A 21,586-nucleotide genomic window follows, 5' to 3' on the forward strand; every position below is an offset into this window, starting at 1 on the left:
ATTATATGCAAATCTCTCTCATGCTTATTCATTAGGGTTATCCCAAAAACCTGACTGGCTAGTGGTCCTCCAGGACAGGGTTGGGAAACACTGGTATACACAATGATAAAATCATATGACCTATCCCAGTGATTCCCAACCCTGTCCTGGAGGAACACCAGGCCAATCGGGTTTTCAGGCTAGCCCTAATGAATATGCATGAGAGAGATTTGCATATGATGGAAGTGATAGGCATGCAAATTTGCTTCATGCATATTCATTAGGGCTAGCCTGAAAACCCGATTGGCCTGGTGTTCCTCCAGGACAGGGTTGGGAATCACTGACCTATCCAATCTGCCCAAATATGCCATCTACTACCCCCTTTTCTCTCTAACTGATCCTATATGCTTGAATTCAATTGGTCAAAAGTCTTGAAAATCCCACAATGCCTTAACAATATCCTCTGACAACAATTATGCACAGTGTGGAAAAAAAAAAAAAAAAGTCTCCAAATTGTTTTCAGTCTGCTGGTCATTAGTTTCTTGGAGTATTCTCTTGGTGTTATTTGAAAGATTATTTAAGTGTTCCACTCCATTCATGACTTTATAAACTTCTATCATGTCCCTACCCTGTTGTCTTTTCTCCAAACTCAAAATCTCTAACCTGTTTAGCCTCTCCTCATAAGGGAGGTGTTCCATCCTCAGTATAATTTTTTTGTTGCCCCTTCTGCACCTTTTCTAGACCCTTTATACCCTTTTTGAGATGGGGTGACCTGTATTGTTTGTTATATTCACTAATAGACAGAACAAAATTTCATCAATATTATTGTATTGCAGTAAGGTCATTCTTCAAAATGTGTGTACCACATAGAAATATGAGAGAATGAATGCGGAATGTTTGGGGGTTAGTAATTCATTGACTACATCGCAATAATGGTTATGTATTTCTCCTTTTCTTAGATTTCCTTACACATCCAGGGTGGGTGGGGGGAGGGAAGTGTATTTTGAGGATTAAAATTACTTAATTATAATATTGAAGTCACATAATATGTCTTATTGTTTTATGCCAGGGGTAACCACACTTTATGGGCTTGCGAGCTACTTCTATAATGATTAAGTCAAAATGATCTACCAACAATAAAATTAAAAAAAAAAAACACAAAGCACACTGAAAGGCAGAGAAAATGTTAATTATTCATATTCCGGGTTTTTTCAAAGAGGTCATGGCAGATGACTCTATGCAATGTCACCTCAGTAACAAAATACAAAAAGAGACAAATATACCCCCCTCCCTTTTTACTAAACCACGATAGTAGGTTTTAGCACAGGGAGTTACGCTGAATGCCTCGCACTGCTCTCAATGCTCATAGGCTCCCTGCGCTAAAAACGTTATTGCGGTTTAGTAAAAGGAAGCCATAGTGCAAAATATAGACAGCAGATATAAATTCTCAAAACAGACACATTTTGATCACTAAATTGAAAATAAAATCATTTTTTCTACCTTTGTTGTTTGGTGATTTCATGAGTCTCTGGTTGCACTTTCTTCTTCTGACTGTGCATCTAATCTTTCTTCCCTTTCTTTCAGCCTCCTGTATGTTTCCTCTCCTCCAGACCTCATTCTCTCCCCCAACTTTTTCTTTCTGTCTCCCTGTCTGCCCCCTTTCTTTCTTTCTCCGTGCCCTCCCCCAAGCCACTCAGTTTACTGCCACCGCCATCGGGGAACAGCCCCCAAGCCACCGCCGTCCCAAGCTTTCCCTGCAGAAGCGTCACGCTGTCCAGCATTCCGCTCCCTGACGTCAATTCTGACGTAAGAGAGGAAGTTTCGGGCCAACCAGGCATTTCTCCCCATTCCATCCAGCCTGAGCCCCTTCTCTCCTTGATCCAGCATTTCCCTTTTGTGTCTGTCAGAATTACCATTCCACCTATTTTCCAGCATCACCCTTCTTTGTGTCCATCTCACCTATATCCCTATCTCACCACTTTTTCAGAATCTTCATTTGTCTCTGTCCTTGTCTTTATCCCATGTTCACCATTTGCCCTTTCAATGTCTTTATCTCCCCCCCCCCCACACACACACACACTTTTTCAGCATTACTTCTATGTCTCTATTTCACCTCCTCTTCATGTACCCTCTGTATCTCTATCCTTATTCAGTAGATCCTGTTTCTATTGAGGAACGTAGGGAGAGGGGAGACATGATCGAAACATTTAAGTATCTCACGGGACGTGTCGAAGTGGAAGATGATATTTTCTTTCTCAAGGGACCCTCGGCCACAAGAGGGCACCCACTCAAACTCAGGGGCGGAAAATTTCATGGCGACACCAGAAAGTATTTCTTCACAGAGAGAGTGGTTGATCATTGGAACAAGCTTCCAGTGCAGGTGATCGAGGCAGACAGCGTGCCAGACTTTAAGAATAAATGGGATACCCATGTGGGATCCCTACGAGGGTCAAGATAAGGAAATTGGGTCATTAGGGCATAGACAGGGGGTGGGTAAGCAGAGTGGGCAGACTTGATGGGCTGTAGCCCTTTTCTGCCGTCATCTTCTATGTTTCTATGCTTACCCTTTGTGTCACTATCTCCATTTTCAACTTTCCCCCCTTTTCCTTTGTTAATACACCTTGTAGCCAGAATCTTTCCACCCTCCCTCCACTCCGGCCCAGCCTAGTATTAAATATTTCCTTTTGTTTTACTCCCTTCTCTCTTTCTCTCTCTCTTCGTCTCCCTCACCCACGAGTCCTGCATCTGGCCCTCTCCCTTCTACCTGCACCCGGCAACACCCCCTGCTCCGCGGCTCTCTTCAGCCGACATCGAGGCCTTCCCTCTACGAGTCCCGCCTTTGTGGAAAAAGGAAGTTGAAACAAGCAGGACTCGCAGAGGGTAGGCCCAGACATCAGAAGCTTGTGTCGATCGCTGCTGCTGAGTTGCCGAAGAGAGCCGCGGAGCAGGGGGTGTGGCCGGAAGCAGGGAGAGGGCCAGATAGGAAGGCTGCTGGAAGAGGTAGAAGTTCCGGAGTATGACACCGACCCGGGCCAGGATGATTTCTTTTTCAGGCTGCTGCTGCTGACGCCACACCCCCTCCCTCCCTACCCCCCCCCCCCCCCCCGAAATGACAAAAAACAGTCTAAAGTGGATGCCCGGCGTCAGCGTCTTTGACGTCAGGGAGAGGAAGACTGATAGGCTCAGTAGATCAGGATGGCAACACGAGTCTATCACGGAGCCCAGGATGGGCTCTGCAATCGACTCACGTTGCCTTCCTGAGCTACCGGTCGATCACGATCGACGTATTGGGCACCCCTGTTTTATGCAGTATTTTATGTTCAATTAATTGTATTGCACTGTCAAAGTTTGAAAATCAATAAAGATTTAAAAAATATATATATATTTGATAGCCCAAGGAAGGTAGAGCTTTTCTTGCAATAATTTTTTTTGTAGTTGAGTACATACATAGTACCTATCACAACTAACAGAAGCTGCTCGGGTGGATTTTAAAAGCAGTGGTTGTAGTAGTCAGTTTCAATGGTCTTGTGTTCTCGCTGTGCTGCAGTCAAACAGCCTAATGGCTGAGCAGTGGCAGGGTTCATGGAACAGCCGAAGGGTGAGAGAAATTTGCAAGAATGTGGATTTGCTCTAATAGCTGTATTTTATTACAGCAATTCAGTCTGGAGTAAAACGAATTAAATCCTTAAGGCCTCGCTTTTCAATTCAGGTTTTATATTGGTCCCAAGGGGATGTTAGCCTTCAGACACACCCATCGTTGTGAAACAATTTCAAGGCTTTATTATGCGGTCGTCAGCAGAACCTTGTATATAGGATTGCACCTGTACAAGCAGATGCAAAACATGAATACATCAGGAATAGCCAAAGAGAGAATTTGGGGAAGTGGCTCTTTTAAAGCCAGATGGCATGATCATAATAAACATTCATACAGTGTATTAACACAACAAGGGAAGAAGCAGATACATAAGGGAAAAAGAACAAACAGAGTCATAAAAAATGTGATCTGTTGAAGAATGCACCATACCGTAATACAGTCACACCAATGAATAATGTCCTATCCACTGTAACAGGTGTTATCCGAGGACAGCAGGCAGATATTTTCACGTGTGGGTGACATCATCTAACGGAGCCCGGTACAGGCAGTCCAAAAGTGCACTTTCACTTTAAGAGTACTGAGACCGCCCATACCACGCATGTGACCATGCTCTCATATTCTCTGTTGGCCCACAGGGCCCTCAGCTTAGTAGCAAACTAAGAAGCCAATCCAGGGAGGTGGGAGGGTTGTGAGAATATCTGTTTGCTATCCTCGGGTAACACCCGTGACAGATAAGTAACTATACTTTATCCTAGGACAACAGGCAGTATATTCTCACATGTGGGACTCCCTAGCTGCCAGGGTCATGCCTTTAGAACAGGGGTCTCAAAGTCCCTCCCTGAGGGCCGCAATCCAGTTGGGTTTTCAGGATTTCCCCAATGAATATGCATTGAAAGCAGTGCATGCACATAGATCTCATGCATATTCATTGGGGAAATCCTGAAAACCCGACTGGATTGCGGCCCTCAAGGACGGACTTTGAGATCCCTGCTCTAGAAGATAGTTATTGAAAAGTACTATGAGCCTGGCGAAAACCCTAGGGCTGGAGGGAGAATGGCTTCTAAGTGGAGACTACATTTTGAAGTACAGCTTGGCTAAATTGACTATGTAGGCTGGAATACTTGTCCAGGCAACAGTGGGATGTGAAGGTATGAATGGATGACCAGGTGGCTGCTTTGCAAATGTCCTTGATGGAGGTGCAATATACAGATGGGCCACTGTGGTTGCCATGGCCTGGATCTTATGTGCTTTGACACGGCCTTCCATCAACAGGAGAAATAAATGCAGTCTGCTAGCCAGGTCAAAATGGTTCTCTTGGAGACCGGAGCTCCCAGTCTGTTTGGATCAAAAGACAGGAACAGTTGAGTGGAGGTTCTGTGAGCTTTAGTAGGCATGAACACATTTGCAGTCTAAAGTACTTCTTCTGGATGAGAGTGTGGTTTGGGAAAAAAAACTGGAAGCACAATGGACTGGGCTAAAAACCATTATTGCAGTTTAGTAAAAGGAGACCATATTGTAAAATATAGACAGCAGATATAAATTCAGACACATTTTGATCACTAAATTTAAAATAAAATCATTTTTCCTCCCTTGTCTGGTGATTTCATGAGTCTCTGGTTGCACTTTCTTCTTCTGACTGTGCATCCAATCTTTCTTTCAGCCTGTATGCTTCCTCTCCTCCAAACCTCATTCCCTCCCCCAACTTTTTCTTCCTCTTTCTCTGCCCTTTCTTTCTTTCTCTCTTCATGCCTCCTTTCTTTTTTTCCTGTTTCTCTTCTTTCCTTCTGTCTCCCTGCCTGCGCCCCTTTCTTTCTTTCTCCCTGCCCTTCCCCAAGCCACTGCCGCTGCCATTGGGGAACAGGACCCAAACGCCACCAACGGATAACAGGCCCCAAAGCCGCCGACGCCCCATGCTCTCTCTGCTTCGGGCCGATCAATCTTCCTCTCCCCGACATCAATTCTGCCGTCGGAGAGGAAGTTCCGCCCAGCCAGGCAGCGATTGGCTGGTCCGAACTTCCTCTCCGACGGCAGAATTGACGTCGGGAAGAGGAAGATTGATCGGCCCGATAGATCGCCAAGGCAAAGGGAGTCCTGGATGATCGACTCACTTTGCCTTGGCGAGCTACCGGTCGATCGCGATCGACCTATTGGGCACCCCTGCTCTACATCAACCAACTGTAAACCATATGTATGTATAAACAACCAAATCTGTAACTCCTCTAATACGTTCCACTCCATGTATGTTAATTTGCAACAAAACAACAAGGCAAGCAGTCCACCAAAGAATCCAACGTGAAACAAAAGAAGATTGGCAGAAAATAAGGAGATTCAAATCAGGTTAATTCAAGGTGCTCCCAAGAACCATGCCTGATGTATTTCGCCAAACAAGGCTAGTCAACGCTAACAAAAAAACATGTCTTTCATACAAACAGAACACAGAAAACACCTTCGCCTAGTATGGAATAAGTAATCACAAATTAACCTCTCCCCCCTTTTACAAAACTGTTGTATGGTTTTTAGCCACAGCCAACACTAAAAAAATGCTCTGCAGTTTTGTAAAAGGGGGGATAAAATAGAAATACATAGACAAAGGTTAAATAAAACCACCAAGACACTGGACTCTGCATACAATGCAACACTACAGAAACAGTAATGCATGTCCCCTAAAGCAAAAAATTAAATAAATAGAAATTTTTTTTTCTATCTTTGTCTTGTCTGGTTTCAGCTCTCCTCATCTTGTCACTCTCTTCCTTTCATCTTCTGTCCTTCTGTGCCACTTCCAGAAACTGTATACCTCCCCCTTCCATCTTTCCCTTCACTCCCATTGGTCTAGAATCCATCTTCTTCCTTTTCCCTCCTCCAATGGTCTGCCATCTCTCCCCTCTCCTCTTCTTCCCTTCCCTCTCCCACACCCACACCCCCATGGTCTGGAATTTCACTCTCTCCTCTCCCTTCCCCCCACTTCCATCAGCATCAGCCCCCTTTCTTTTCCTCCAACCCAATTCCATCCAGTATCCTTCCCCCTTATGTTTTCCCCCTTTCCCTGCACACCAATTCCATCAGCATCTGCCCCCTTTCTTTCCCTCCAACCCAATTCCATCAAGTATCCTTCCCCCTTTCCCTGCACCCCAATTCCATCAGCATCTGCCCTCTTTCTTTCCCTTCAACCCAATTCCATCCAGTATCCTTCCCCTTATATCTCTCCCCTTCCCCTGCACACCAATTCCATCAGCATCTGCCCCTTTCTCTCCTTCCACCATCCTTCTAGGTCAGAGGGGGGCCCGCTGAAGAAACAGAGGACCAGGTGTTTTCTTTTTTTCCTTGGCAACGCGGGCTCCCCGGGAAAGATCGGCAGCACTGGGCCCCCCCGGGAGATCGACAACACCGCCCTCCCCTGGCATTGCCATCAACCAACCTGAATAAGTGACGTCGGAGGGGGTAGACTGGCAGATGCAAAGAGCTGCAAGGTCCCGCGATGACTTCGTCTGCCGGTCCAACCCTTTCGACGTCACTTACCTCTTCCCTGAGCAGAGCCGGAAGACACAGTCATCACGGGACCTTGCAACAACTCTTTGCATCTGCCGGTCCACCCCCTCTGATGTCACTTATTTAGGTTGGTTGATGGCAATGCAGGGGGAGGGCAGAGTTGTCGATCTCCTAGGGGGGGGGCCCAGCGCTGCTGATCTTTCCCGGGGGACCCGCGTTGCCAAGGGGAAAAAAAAATCAAAATGAGTCCTCTGTTTCATCGGGCCCCCCTGACAACTTCGGGCCCTAGGCACATGCCTAGTTGGCCTATTGGTTAATCCTGCCCTGCCTACAGTCAGGTGGGAGATGGAACTGAAGGTATAATGGAAGAGTTATCCTTCGACAAATCTGGATAGTCTCTAGAAGAACAGAGAGAAAGATCAGAGTCATACCCCTGGATGTTAGGCTTTCTTGGAGATACAGACCATCAAGGAGGATGCCTCGGAGAATAGGGAGGTGATTGTCTTGAGGAATGTTGAGATAGGTGTCGACATGAGGAGCGTTGAGAGGAGCAATGAAAATAGGATAATGAACTGTGTCCCCTTGATAAGGATACGTATCTGGGCATTGACGCTTGACGCTTATCATGTGTGTTAATGGTAGATGACAATGTTGTGCAGCGATCATGGGTGTTGTGTGTAGATGCCTGAGAGGAACACTGTGAAGTTTCTCAGTGATGCTTGGATTGAGCAGAGGCTGGAGGTGTGGAAGCAGAAGTTGACACAGCATATGTCTGCAACAGCCCAGCAACTTTCATTTGCAACAGTTCTTTCAATTGCTCCTGCAATGATGGCACTGGTGCCACTGTTGGCAAGGGTATGGAGAGTGCAGGTTTCGTCAGGGGTCAAAGCACTGGTAAGCCCACTATGAAGGCATGCTTCAGAATTGACACTAATTCACTCTGCAACAGCTTTCTTTGCTGGTCTTGCAGTGTTTGCACAGGTTCTGTCGGGGGTTGAAGCACTGATAACCCTGCTATGGTGGCGTGCTTCAGAGTTGACGCCAATTCTGTCTACAGAGCTCTCTCAGCTGATCCTACAGCGATGGCACCAGAATCTCTATAGATTACTCCTGGCAGAATTTTCGCTGAATTCCCCAGGCACGCAGAATTACTTGTGATCTGTGCAGAATCGGCACTCCCTCTGTGCAGCCTGAGACATTGTAATCAGACAGACATTGTGCCTGGCCTGATTCCAGCTAAAGTTCCTGCTAAGACACAAAAGAAAACCCGGAAGGGAATGGACGAGGGTTGTGCTAGGAAAAATAGGGTTGATTTCCAGGTTAACCACCAGGGGGAGCCTGAAATCTCCAAGGATCTCCTGGAAGAGCAGAATCTAGGTCACCACAGGAGGAGCCCAAGAGCCTCAGGCAGGTCTGCTGACTCAGGTAGAATAGGGCGTGCCCCTGGAGTACAAAAACCAGCAGCTGAGAGCAAGCAGACAGGCAGGCTAGGGAGAAGGTTCAGACCTTTCCTCCCTGAGAGTCTCCTCGGGCCAAGCAGGGATGATACAGCCTCACCTATGGAGGTACAGGAGGCTGGAGAAATGCTGGAGGAAGTTCTTTCTGATGCTGATCTTCCAATGGAACTTGACAACCTGCCTGAAGAAGTGAGTCCCTGTGAGGAAGCCATGGAGGTTGGTCTTTCCATCAGCTGCAAGTCCTAATTGGCAGCAACAGTGAGTGTGTTTTCAGCTCCTTTTTGTGACTGTGTGCTGGAACTGAACCTTTTGGGATTTTTGCTTTACTTTTCTTTTGCTTTTGTGAAGCCGATAGTGTCTAATTGGGAGAGGTTTGCTGTTACCTGGGAGGGCATTTTGTAGGCTATATTATAGCTAAATGTAAGCAAACCTGTGACACTCTCCTTTGCCTGGCAGTTTAGTGTAGGGCTGCCAGAGGCTTCACTATAGGAGCACTGTGGACAGTGAATCCAGTGCCTTGAACTCTATTTTGTACTACACTGTATAACCTGTTTGGGAGCTGGTTGCCTTGAGTTCTGAGGTGAGCCTAACCTCAGTGAAGGATAACCTGAAAAGGAAGTATTAAGGAAAGCAGTTGAGCTTTATTCTTTGAACTGTTTATTGCTCTCATTTTTTTGAGTTTGGACTGTTTGAAGGTTTATGGTTTACTTACCTGTTTGTTTGGTTCATGTTTTTCCTGGGGTTTTTTTTTTTTGTTGGAAAGAATAAACCTGAAGTATTTTGATTTACTACCTTTTTGAACATTTTGGCTTTTGATTTAATTGGTGTCAGTCCAAGCCTGCAGGGTGACTCCAGTCTGGGTCACACGGAAATGCTATTATTGCTTGTAACCACTGAGGGGTGCTGTTGAGTCCCGAGTTGACCACAGTACGGGTTACAACATCGGCACTCCCTATCTGCAGCCCGGGTCATTAGCACTCCCCTCTGTGCGGCCCAAGGCATTGGCACTCCCCTCTGTGTGGCCTGAATCACTGCCAGCACATCTTCGGACAAATTGTGCAGGTTCTACAAGCTTCCCTCTACCATGTTCCTGTCCCTGCAGAGCCAGTGGCAGGTTGCCAATAATTGAAATCAGTGTCACTGAGGTTCAATGGGGAGAGAATGAGAAATGCTAGCTGGGGAGGATAACAGAGATTGAAATGCTTAGAAGGATAGGGTGGAGAGAGGGTAGGAGATGCTGGCTGGGAGGGACAGAGGTGAGAGAGAGATGCTGGCTGGGAGGACAAAAGTGATAGAGATGTTGGCTAGGGGGACAGGGGTAAGATAAATGCTGGCTGGGTGGACAGGGGCAAGAATAACATAAGAATACCCTTCCTGGGTCAGACCAATGGTCCATCAAGCCCAGTAGCCCGCTGCCAGAGGATGTGGTAAGAGCGGATAGCGTAGCTGGTTTTAAGAAAGGTTTGGACAAGTTCTTGGAGGAAGCCACTGCTTGCCCTGTATTGGTAGCATGGAATATTGCTACACCTTGAGTTTTGGCCAGGTACTAGTGACCTGGATTGGCCATCGTGAGAACGGGCTACTGAGACCATTGATGGACCATTGGTCTGACCAAGTAAGGCTATTCTTAGGTTCTCACGGTGGCCAATCCTGGTCGTTAGTACCTGCCAAAAACCCAAAGAGTGGCAACATTCCATGCTACCGATCCAGGGCAAGCAGTGGCTGGGGGAGACAGGGGTGAGAAAGATGCTGGCTTGGGAGGGGACAGGTATCTGAGGGGAGGAGGGGTTTAGTTCACAGTGTAGCCTGGGCTTCATTTCTATAAATGCCGTCTCAACTCCAGAGATGCAGAGAGAGTTTTACACTGTTCAATTTGATACCTTTTGCTAGAAGAAAGTCACTAAGAGAAAAAATTGAAGACTCATTGTTTTCTTTAGTATAGGGCCCCTTTTATGAAGCTGCATTAGGCTTTTTTATCACCACCCATGGCAGTATTAGCTCCAATTCTATGAGTGTCAGAGCTAATACTGCCGCAGCCAGTGATAAAAAAAGCCTAACACAGCTTTGTAAAGGGGGGATAATTTGATGAAAATACTGAATTGTACTAAAATTCTAGATAATAATTAGCAAAAATATTCTTAAAATGTTGTCAAACTTGCAGAATTTGAATTTTTTTTTTGCGCAAAATTCCTCCAGGAGTAATAGATAAGGGTACAGAGGGTGCAAGTCACATTGGGTGTAGAAGCACCAGTAACCCCGCTAAGGAGGCGCACATCAAGGGTGACACCGACGGAAGTGCTGATACAGATGACTGGGACGATGCTGACGCAGGTCTAGAGGAAGAAATGTGTCTCCTCTTTTTAGTTGTTTTGTGAGGTTCCCCTGAGGGAGGTAAAACTACCGAAGCTGAAGAATGGTAGCGACAGTGTCGGAGTTGCTGGTCATACTCAATGTTCAAACACTGTTGGCCTGGGAGCAGGCGCAGAAAATAAACACGGAAAATGGATGCACTTAGAGGAAGTCTACGAATGGCTTCTTTGCTCCGCAGAAGACGGAAAAACTGAGGCCAACAACGATTATGAGGGCACTGACACAACGTGTGGTGTGGGTGGTCTCAGGACTCTTAAAGTGAAAGCACACTTTTGGACTGTTCATACTGGGCTCCATTGGATGACATCACCTACCTATGGGCTTCATAGCATGTAGAGCACACTATTTCCATTAGCATGTTCTAAGTTTAGTAAAAGAGGCCCTCACTGTTCCTTTTCAGAACAGTTGTAGATATTTTCTTTTGCAAAATATATGTTCCTTTCTAAAAAGTTAATGTTGCTGCCATAGAAAAATCCAGTTTCAACAAAAATAGTCTGACATAAACTACTCCTTTGAATTTTGCACAATTTAGAAAATTCTGTGCAAAATGTTTGAAAATTCTGCAAAGTTTATTTGCAGTGTTTTACATAGAATTGTCCTATCCTGAGGCGTAAAATTCCTTCCTGCCTTTATCAAGTTCCAGCCTCCTCAGTTCCCTCTCTCACTCCAACTGTAGTTCTGTCTCCCTCTAAATCCTACCCCTCTCTCATTTGTACCTTGAATCCCCTCCCTTGGCTCCCATAGTCTGGCATCTCTCTCTCTCTTCACTGGCTAAGAATCTCTTCCTCCCTTCCCATCTCTTGTCTGATATTGGTCATTCTCTCTTCCTCTCTCTAACCCCCCCCCCCCCCACACACACACACACTTGTGGATACAGCATCCATGTCCCCTCACCCCACCCATCACCTCTCTTACTTGCACCCTGCATCCCTTCCCTACTCCCCATGGTCTGGCATCTCTCTCTACGGTCAAGCATCTCTTCCTTCTCACCCACCTTTCTGGCCTGGGTTTTCTTCTCACCCCCTTTCCCCTCTACTTACAAAGGGTCACCAGATGTCTGGAAAACCCAGGACATGTCTTCTTTTTAGTGGATTGTCCAGATGCTCAGAGGAATTTTCAAAATCTAACAGTTTGTCCAGGTTTTGAAAGGTCCCGAGCTCAGAGCTGTATCTGGATGTCCTATGTGCATGTGCAGACATCATGATGATCTCACATGTATGATGTCCTCTGTGCATGCACAGAGGACATCCAGACACAGCCCCAAGCTCGGGGAAGGAGACATGTGGTTCGTATGGGGGTGGGGCTGAGGGTTATGAGGGTCCATATTCCTCAGGTAGGGGCTCACAGGATCAAACCAAAGCCTCACCCAGTGGCCTCTAAAAAGCATGACTGGGGGCAGTAGAACCAAGCTCCGTACTCAAGCAGGTCTAGACCACAGACTAGGTAACCTGGGAGTGGCTTCAGCCAATGGAGCAGGGACCAGGAACACCTGTCAGCCCAACATACTATCTGCTAGAGGTAGAGAAAGTACTGGATATTTCCACTTAGCATCACCAGCTTATACTAATGAAGTTGCAGCTTTTTCTCCACTTCTATCTTCTGGTAGGAGGGATAACACCCATTTGTGCCGAATGGATTTTATTGCTTCCCCCTCTTCTGTTGAAGAATGAGTATTTCCACCATCTTCTCATTAATTGCTATTTCTTGTTTGTTTTCATTCATTATCACGACTAAATGGAATGTGCCACTGCTCTATTTGCCAGGACCAAGAAAATTGGATTTCAAATTAAAATGCCATGCGTGAAAAGGAAAAATGTCTGTAAATGGACTCCACATGCAAAAACAGATGAAAATGCTGGCATTTGGGAGGGTTTTCTTCTTTGCAGTTTCCATAGGTCTTGACAATTTGGTCAAGAGTGCATCTATACACAATGTTCAGGTGAAGTCTATAAAATACTGAGTGGAGTGGAAATGATAGATGTGAATCACTTGTTTACTCTTTCCAAAAATACTAGGACTAGGGGGCTTGCAATGAAGCTACTAAGCAGTAGATTTGAAACAAACCAGAGAAAATATTTCTTCACACAACATATAATTTTGTTTTTCTTTATTTTATGTAGTTACCTGGTTGAACTTTTCTGGGTTGCAATGTATTTGGAAGGAGGACCCTGGGTGGGAAGGGGGTTATTTATTTATTTTGGGGAGTGGGTTGTGTTGGGTTATTTATAGGTTTAGATTTTGTTATTTAAAATACTGAGCTTGTTTGTTTTGCTTGTTACTTACTATTGTTGAGCTCAATAAATATATTTGAATATATAATTAAACTCTGGAATTCATTGCTGGAGAATATGGTGAAATCAGTTAGCTTAGCAGGGTTTAAAACAGGTTTGAATAATTTCCTAAGAGAGAAGTCTATAGGCCATTATTGAGATGGCTTGGGGAAATTCAGTACTTATTCTTTGGATAAGTAGCATAAAATCTGTTTTACTACTTAAAACCTAGCTAGGTACTTGGCACCTAGGTTGGCCACTGTTGGAAACAGGATACTGGGCTTGATGGGCCTTCAGTCTGTCCCAGTATGGAAATTCTTATGTTCTTATATTTTTATGTTCTAATTACAGAGGGAATGATAAGACAGATATGGGTGCTTAGAAGGTGCGATTAAGTTAGGAATTAAAAGCATTTTCAAAGTGGGCTTTGAGCCTGGATTTGAATACTGCCAGAGACACAGCCTGACATACTTAGTGTGACACACTTATCCCTTGCTCTAACCAGCAGAGGGACTAGATGTGTTGAGTTCTGGCCTGTCGGCGTGGCCGCCTCAGGTTGGAGGAAGGCTTTTCAGGTTATAACAGACCTAGGCGCCTGCCTAGTCTGCCAGGCCACACTGAGTAGCTTGTAAAGAGAAGACCACACAGGTAAGTCTTGTTACAAAAGAATGTTCTTGTACTTTATTGAACCTGGGGGTCTGAATACCATCAGCCACCCGCATGTCATGGCAAAAATATAAAACACAAAATAGCTTGCAGTTGTCAGAATGGCTTGCTACAAATGCCATATACAGTTCAATACCCTGGACTTTTCAGTCTAAATACAGTCCTCTTCACCAGGGGTAAAGGTAAATGAAAAATATCAGGAAAATAAACTTTCAAACTTTGCACACCTTGTGAACACAGCCAGAGTAATTACAGTTCCCAAACCTAGCAATGGATGTCTCAAACGTTTCAGCTTACCTAGCTGAGACACGGATAGGTTTTGCAGAGCAGGCTTCACAGCTCGTTACTATCAGCTGGGCTTCCTTGCCGACGGAACACAGCATGGTATCAGATAAGCTGTGAACTTTACTTAAGTTTTTCCCACGGAGCTTTCACACCCCTATAGATAAAGTTCCTTGAACAAACAATGCTCTCCAGGCAGTCACACAGTGTAATGGAGAGATTTTTCCTGCTCTCTCCCTAATCACTGTCAGCTGGGCTTGGGTTACGGGAGCCAGCACAAGCACAGCCTTGCTTCCTTCCCCTTAGCAACTCCATGTCAGTGGGAAAATAGCCAGCTTCCAGCAGTGGTTCAGAGACGTCCATAGCCTCTGTCTGCTCAGCAGCCTCTGGGGTGGAGCTGAGGTAGTCCTCGGTCATCTCCACGTCCTCACTGCTGCGGGCTGGAGGAGAGAGACTTTTCCCCTCATCTGCCTCCAAGCCTTGCTGCTTCTGCCGCTGCCTGAGCTCGTTAGCCCCAGCTCCGTCCCTGCTCTCCCTGCTCCAATTCCAAGCTCTGTTCTTATGCGAGTTAAAGCCCCACCCCTCTCTCCTAGGAGCAGCTGTGTTAGGCAGGAAATCCCTAGGGAAATAATTCAGGTTTCTCCTAGGCTGGTAATGAGCATACCTTCTAGCATTGGGACTCCACTTCTCAATAAGAGTCCTATCAGGCTTTCTAGAGTACCTGTCCTGAGATGGTGCTCTCTGCTGAATATTCCTATGCTCACGCTTCTCCTGCTCTATCTCACTGTCTGAGGGGTAGTCAGCCAAATCCAAACCTTTACTTTTAACTTGGTCAGCCCTTCTGACCAGGGACCGTGTTTTGCTTTTATCCCTTACAGGGACAAAGCTGGCCACAAGTTTGTCACACTTAGTCAGGTAGTTTGTTCCAAGCATATGGTACAGCAAAGTAGAAGGGACAGAGTGTGGAGCTGTACTTAGAGGAGAAGGATACAGATAAGAGAGATTTACCCAATGAATGGAGTTCTAGGGAGGAGTATAATGAGAGAGGAGAGATACTGAGGAGCTTGAACTATATGCGGAAATGGATAGGGAGCCAATTACGTGATTTGAGAAGAGGGGTTGTGTGGGCATAGCAACATTGGCAGAATATAAGGCATGCAACAGAGATCTTAATGGATTGAAGAGGTGAAAGATGGTTTAGTGGAAGGCCAGTGAGAAGCAGGTTGCACTAGTCTATGCAAGAGGCGATGAGAGTATGGATGGGGGTCTTAGTAGTGCATTTGGAAAGGAAGGGTAGGAATTTAGCGATGTAGAAAATGAAACGACAGGTTCTGGCGATCTTTTGGATTTGTGAAAAGAAGGAGAGAGATGAGTCAAAGGTTACCCCAGATTAAGATAATATCACATTCATAATTAATTAATTACATTCATAGTTAACAAACTTGTTGTGATACAACTCAGTTATGAACTGAGTGAAAACCAAAGACTTGTACAAACCTAACAGAAACTCAGCCAGAAGAAAAAGAATTAACCAACACGGACACAAGATCAAACTGCACCCTATCCTCAGGGAGCGCTTCTCAGGACCTTATGATCAAGATGCAAGAAGGGAAATTCAAAACAAATCTCAACTTGCAGGGCTTTGGAAGTTAAGATTTTCAAATATCTCAGAACAGAGACCTGGATTTCGTAACTTATTAAAAGCCACATTTCCACTGCTAGTCATCTTCTGATCACTCTTTTAACCATACAAACTCTCCCTTCTTTTCCAATTCACTCTGTCATGGGAATGGTTTTTATATTTTCCCAGCAGGATACAATCTGTGTGGATCTAAGGAAGATGCAGTTATCACCAAAAGCTAGTCTAGAAAAGTACTAATGAGTCCATAGAAAGGTATCACCTTATACTACATTAAAACCAAAATAAAAATATGAAAACTATAAATGTTATAACATAGTGATTAGCAGCTAAGAACCACATGACTTCCCTAATTTGCCCAGTTACTTTGCCAGCTGTGATACAACAGACCTATTTAATCTCTTTCATCTCCCTCTTTTCCCTTTAAGAACATAGGAATTGCCGCTGCTGGGTCAGCCCAGGGGTCCATCGTGCCCCGCAGTCCGCTCTGTGTCTGAGTCCTATCTTTACTGGTTTTATCAATAGAAGCTGTTTTTGCTGGCCTATGTAGGTTTGCTATCATCTGTTAGCATATATCAACAGATGCACTGGACTCTACAGACTCTAAAAATGCTATTTTAAGAGTACGCTCACACTAAATAACTGTATTGTGCCTCTTTTCAATCATTATTAGGGCTGCTTAACTAATCAGACATTCATAATTTGCAAGTTGTATGCATTTGGTTTTTCACACAAGTAATACTATATATTCCTCACCTTTTTTTCAGCAGACTGGTTTGCTGGATTTACTGGACAGTTATAAGCGCCCTCTGCTGGTTACTCATAAAAATAAAGAATGTACAGTACAGAGATGGAGAGAATTCATATCTCTAAAAGAGCTAGGAAAACAATGAAAATCCCACGTGTGTCTCTTCCAATTTTGCAAAAAAACAAAAAACCCAAAACCAAATCTAGTAAGTGGGTGGAGATCATCCTGGAGTGTTCTAGTGATTTTTTAAAATTAATTGGTGTACTTCTATCATGGCAGGAGGCTCTAGCTCGGACATGGGCAACTCTGGTCCTCGAGGGCCGGAATCCAATCGGGTTTTCAGGACTTCCCCAATGAATATGCATTGAAAGCAGTGAATGCAAATAGATCTCATGCATATTCATTGGGGAAATCCTGAAAACCCGATTGGATTCCGGTCCTCGGACTGGAGTTGCCCATGTCTGCTCTAGCTGCTCTCCAAACCACCAGCTATATAGTTTTACAAACATATATACACACACACCCCAGGCCACTGCCTAAGCAGTGGTTTTTAAACCCATCCTGTGGGACCTCTGTTTGGTTGAAATAACCATATAGACAGGCTATCTACCTGCCTCCTAAACTTCCATATATTCCTCAGTTCTTTATTCTATTTCTGGGAAGACCACACAAGAGTGTAGGTAATAGTCAAAGCTTTGAGATGCGTTTCTGCATCCCCAAAATAATGGGACGTCAGAAAGACTTACCCAATACAGGTGACTGGTCATTTTATTGACATCATTAATTAATTCATTATTAAACTAACGTAGTTGGTGCATCGTCCAATTACAATCCATTTACAAATTGCAATATTCTATTGGTTACTTCGTTCCTTAGCAACAATGACTTAACTCATCACATGCTGTCAGCCATAGAAGGAAGTGGATTGAGGTCACATTGACCCTTGCTCTCTATTGCAAATATCTTGTTTACAGAAACATTCACATGATTTTCTATAATTACCAGCTGCTCATCAATATTTGCCCTAACTATGTAAGTGGAAGAAAACTATGTTCTTATAACCAGATGTTTTTTTTCTCTCTAAACCATCTAAACAACTACTGGAAGAAAAATATGTTTTCCAGAAACTCTTTTATTTGCTAAACAATACATTTCTGCAACCACATGGTATAGTCACATGATTTCTCCTAACTCGAGCAACAAATATGTCAGTGTGACTTTTAGCTTATTTGTAGGGGCCTGCTATGTTATGGCTCCAGCATCTTGTTTCAGACATTAAACCATAATATTTTGTTCTATGAAGGAAAAATATGTACTCTGCAAATTATGTTGTTTATACTTTGCTGTATGTGAAGGATTTCTATTATTCAGCTATAATATTAGTATCTTTCAGAGCCCTAACTAAAAGTGTATCTAATATATATATTGGTTATGGGGGCCATATTAATTATGCCCCCCTTATATTCTGCATAATACAATTATCCTCATCACCTCCAGCCAACCAGGTTTTCAAGATATCCCTAATGAATATGCTTGATCTGCCTCATAAAAAGTGTCACAGGAAAGACTGGGCCTGAGTCCCCAAAGACCTGTTTATTATTTCCTAGACCACAAGTTAAAGAAGTAAAAGCAGAACTACAAGTCCCAGCTAGGTAGGGGCAGATCAAATCTAAACCAAGGATTGGAGCAGCTTCAGCCAGCACTAGGCTTAGGACCCATATAAACCAACCCAGCAAACAGAACACAGAAACAATCAGGGTTAGAAGCACACCTACACTTAAGGCTAATTAACCAGCTGCAGGGAGAGAAAAGGGTGGATCCCTTTGCAGAGGGAAGCCACAGAACTGGAGAACTCTTAGCAAGTCTGAGGAGTCCAGACCTCTCAAGCTAAGCTCAGGGGAGCAACATGGAAAATGGAAATAAGGTCATCTTTTTATTGGACTAATTTAATACATTTTGTACTAACTTTTTGGAGATCATTACATAATTATTACACAATAATCCCTAAGTAAATGAGCAAATACTAATTCTTACACACTAAGTAATTCCTTATAATAACAATTCCTGAATAGCAGCAATCTAAAAATATAGCTTATCACCACGGGACCTTAACTAACCTTGTCCCAAACAATAGAATTTTATCTACCCAGCTGAAAAGAGATAATTCCTTATTCTCACCCTTAGATTAGGCCTCAGCAAAATCGGGGAGAAGGAATCCGTTTCTTTCTTCTGCTTAGCAGATGTGGAAATTCTTCTGATTAGGAACAGTCCGTTAGCCACTGAAAAAGCTATAAATTAGGTCTGCAACAGTTTCCTTATGTGCGGGAATCCAGTATAAAGATTTTTCTGTTTTCTTCACTCTTTGGTAGAGCTAATCACAAGAGGTAACCTATCGGATTTTATTATTATAGAAGGTGTGCAGAGAAAACTGTTAAGATGCAAGCTCCCTTACACCTCAGCACAGAATAATGATAATTAGGCACCTTCTCCTTAGTTCTCATCAAATGATCTCTCTCTGACCAATCCAGCAACAATCCCAATTAGTAGTCTTTCATCAATTAGTAGCCATTCTGTATCGTCGTGTACCAGCCTTCCAGAGAGGTACCTCAGTAGATAAGAGAGAGACGCATACCGATCATGGAAGCTAATTCCTCCTACAACTTTCTCAGGAGATGTCCTTGACTGAAGAAACACAGAGTTCTTGTAAACAAGCCCAGAATGCACCTGGCAGGCAGCAAAGATGATTTCTTCTTTTCTCTTCTTGCAAAAGATGGTTCAGGCTTTGTGACATCATAGAGGCCTAACCCCAGGTGTGAGAAGAAGGAACAGCCCCTACAGAACGTCACATACACAAGTCTATCAATGTTATGAGCGTCTATGTATGTAAGGATACAACCACCCAGAGAAGCATCATTCTTTGATGTGATTGGTCCTTGAAAACTAACAGCAAGTAGTTATCCTAACTTGAGCAACAAAGCAATCAAAGCTTTGTAACCATGTGAATCTTCTTATCTATGCAAACTTGGATTTTCAGCTTTGACAAATTAAATTGAAAAAAATAAGCAACTACAGATGGTGGATGTTGACATGCGGGTTTGCTTGTCGACTATCAATCTGTGTTTTGAGTTAATTTACACTTAAAAACAAGCACATCCATCACATTGATTAGCAATTCTATTCTATCTACAGGACTTTAGTTTCACTGTTACAATTGGCCATACATAACTTAAATAAATAACTCTCAAATTTAATTTTTTGTTGATTTTGAAATTTTATCATTTCAATTATAATGTACTGCAAAAAAACATTTGCTCCGTTTAGTGTGTTGGAGCTATAAAAAAGTTTGAGAAACACTGGTCTAGCTCAATATGGCGGTTCTTATTCTCAGAATAAAAAATAACAGAATACAGTAAATTATGTGCACCATTGCCACATTTAGGAGCCCACTAGAGCTGATATGGGGGGGTGGGGGCAAACAGGGAAGCTGCCCTAGGCTTCACAGCTCCTGGAGGTCCTCATGGACTAGGATGTCCTTCCCTTCTCCCCATCAGGTTCTGAAGCCCTCCTACATAAGAATAGCCTTACTGGGTCAGAACAATGGCCAATCAAGCCCAGTAGCCTGCTCACAGTGGCCAATCCAGGTCCCTAGTACCTGGCTAAAACCCAAGGATTAGCAACATTCCATGCTACCAATCCAGGGCAAGCAGTGACTTCCCCCAGACTATGGATTTTTCCTCCAGGAAATTGTCCAAACCTTTCTTAAAATCAGCTACGCTATCCTCTCTTACCACATCCTCTGGTAATGCATTCTAGAGCTTAACCATTCTCTGAGTGAAAAATATTCCCTCCTATTGGTTTTAAAAGTATTTCCCTGTAACTTCATCGAGTGAAAAATCGATCCACTTGTACCTGTTCTTCTCCACTCTGGATTTTGTAGACTTCAATCATATCTCCCCTCAGCTATCTCTTTTCCAAGCTGAAGAGCCCTAACCTTTTCAGTCTTTCCTCATCTTGGTCTTTCCTCATCTTGGTCATTCTTCTTTGAACCTTTTCTAGTGCCGCTATTTCTTTCTTGTAAATATGCAACGAGGTCACTAGCATGGCAGCAATTCTCTAGCGCTATCTGTGGCCTCCTAGGTGCTGTTCCTTTGCTGTGGTCTACCCTGCAGAAACAGGAAGTTGTGTCAGAGGGGGGCACCAAGGAGGCCACAGGCAGTGCTAGAGAATGACTGCCATGTCAGCGACCTCCTTGCATTTTAACAGATGAGAGGGGGACTTCAGAACCAGGTGAGGAAAAGGGAAGGACATCCTAGCCCACAGGGGCCCCCTGGAGCAGCTGATTTTAAAATTAATTGAGGGGTGCTGGATGGGAGAGCATTTTGTAGATGGGGAAATCAGAAGGGCAAGAAGGAGAGGAATTGGGGGGGGGGGGCCCTTCCTTAATTTTTGCCCATGACCCCAGCCTGTCTAACATCGGCCCTGGTATCCACAATTACACTAAGTTAATGGCTAATGTAACTGCAGGCACCTAAATGTAGAGTGCATTGAGACTGGCTTATGCTAGTTTTTTTGTAATAGAATCTGAACCCCTGGATGTCATTAGAGGATATACTCTCACTGTGCCATCACTTTATTGATCCAATAGCCAAAATCATGTCCAGAAAAAAGAGGAGTGGTTTTGGATATTGTCAGGATGGAACAGAAGTAAACAGGGATGCTACACTGGAGAAACAAGCCAACACATCAATCTTATCTTTCATAGATGTAAACTATTACAGTAAAAACCAGAATGGCAGTATAGTAGGTGAACATTTTTCAAAGGAAGACCACTCCTTTAACGATCTTCAAAAGCACACAGGAACAGAGGAATTTCAAAATTAGAATGGTCAAACACTTTGGTGATAATTCTACAAACTGGCATCAGAATCTGGGCACCTGAGTACCAAGGCTGGCTCAAGAGGTTGTGATGCCCTACACCACGGAGTTCATTAATCCATTAAACCAAAGAACATACAAATTTAAATACGTGACCTCTTGTAGAACAGAATTCGTAGTTTAGTGTTTAGTTTGTCCCTATTCAAAAGTCTATGTGGG

At 44.0% G+C, this 21,586-nt stretch overlaps 1 protein-coding gene across 1 annotated transcript in view; it reads right to left on the reverse strand.

The window, feature by feature from the left end:
- Positions 1-4,857: 4,857 nt before the first annotated feature.
- The window catches only part of LOC117355460 (acetyl-coenzyme A synthetase, cytoplasmic-like), a 156,046-nt gene continuing 139,317 nt past the window's right edge, over positions 4,858-21,586 (reverse strand). Inside the window, exon 18 of the mRNA XM_033934055.1 lies at positions 4,858-4,909. Within this exon, the coding sequence (XP_033789946.1) occupies positions 4,875-4,909 (35 nt within the window). The 3' untranslated portion in view covers positions 4,858-4,874. The remainder of the gene's footprint in view (positions 4,910-21,586) is intronic.

Source organism: Geotrypetes seraphini, chromosome 2, assembly GCF_902459505.1.
Source record: "Geotrypetes seraphini chromosome 2, aGeoSer1.1, whole genome shotgun sequence".
In the NCBI taxonomy this organism is placed as follows: domain Eukaryota; kingdom Metazoa; phylum Chordata; class Amphibia; order Gymnophiona; family Dermophiidae; genus Geotrypetes; species Geotrypetes seraphini.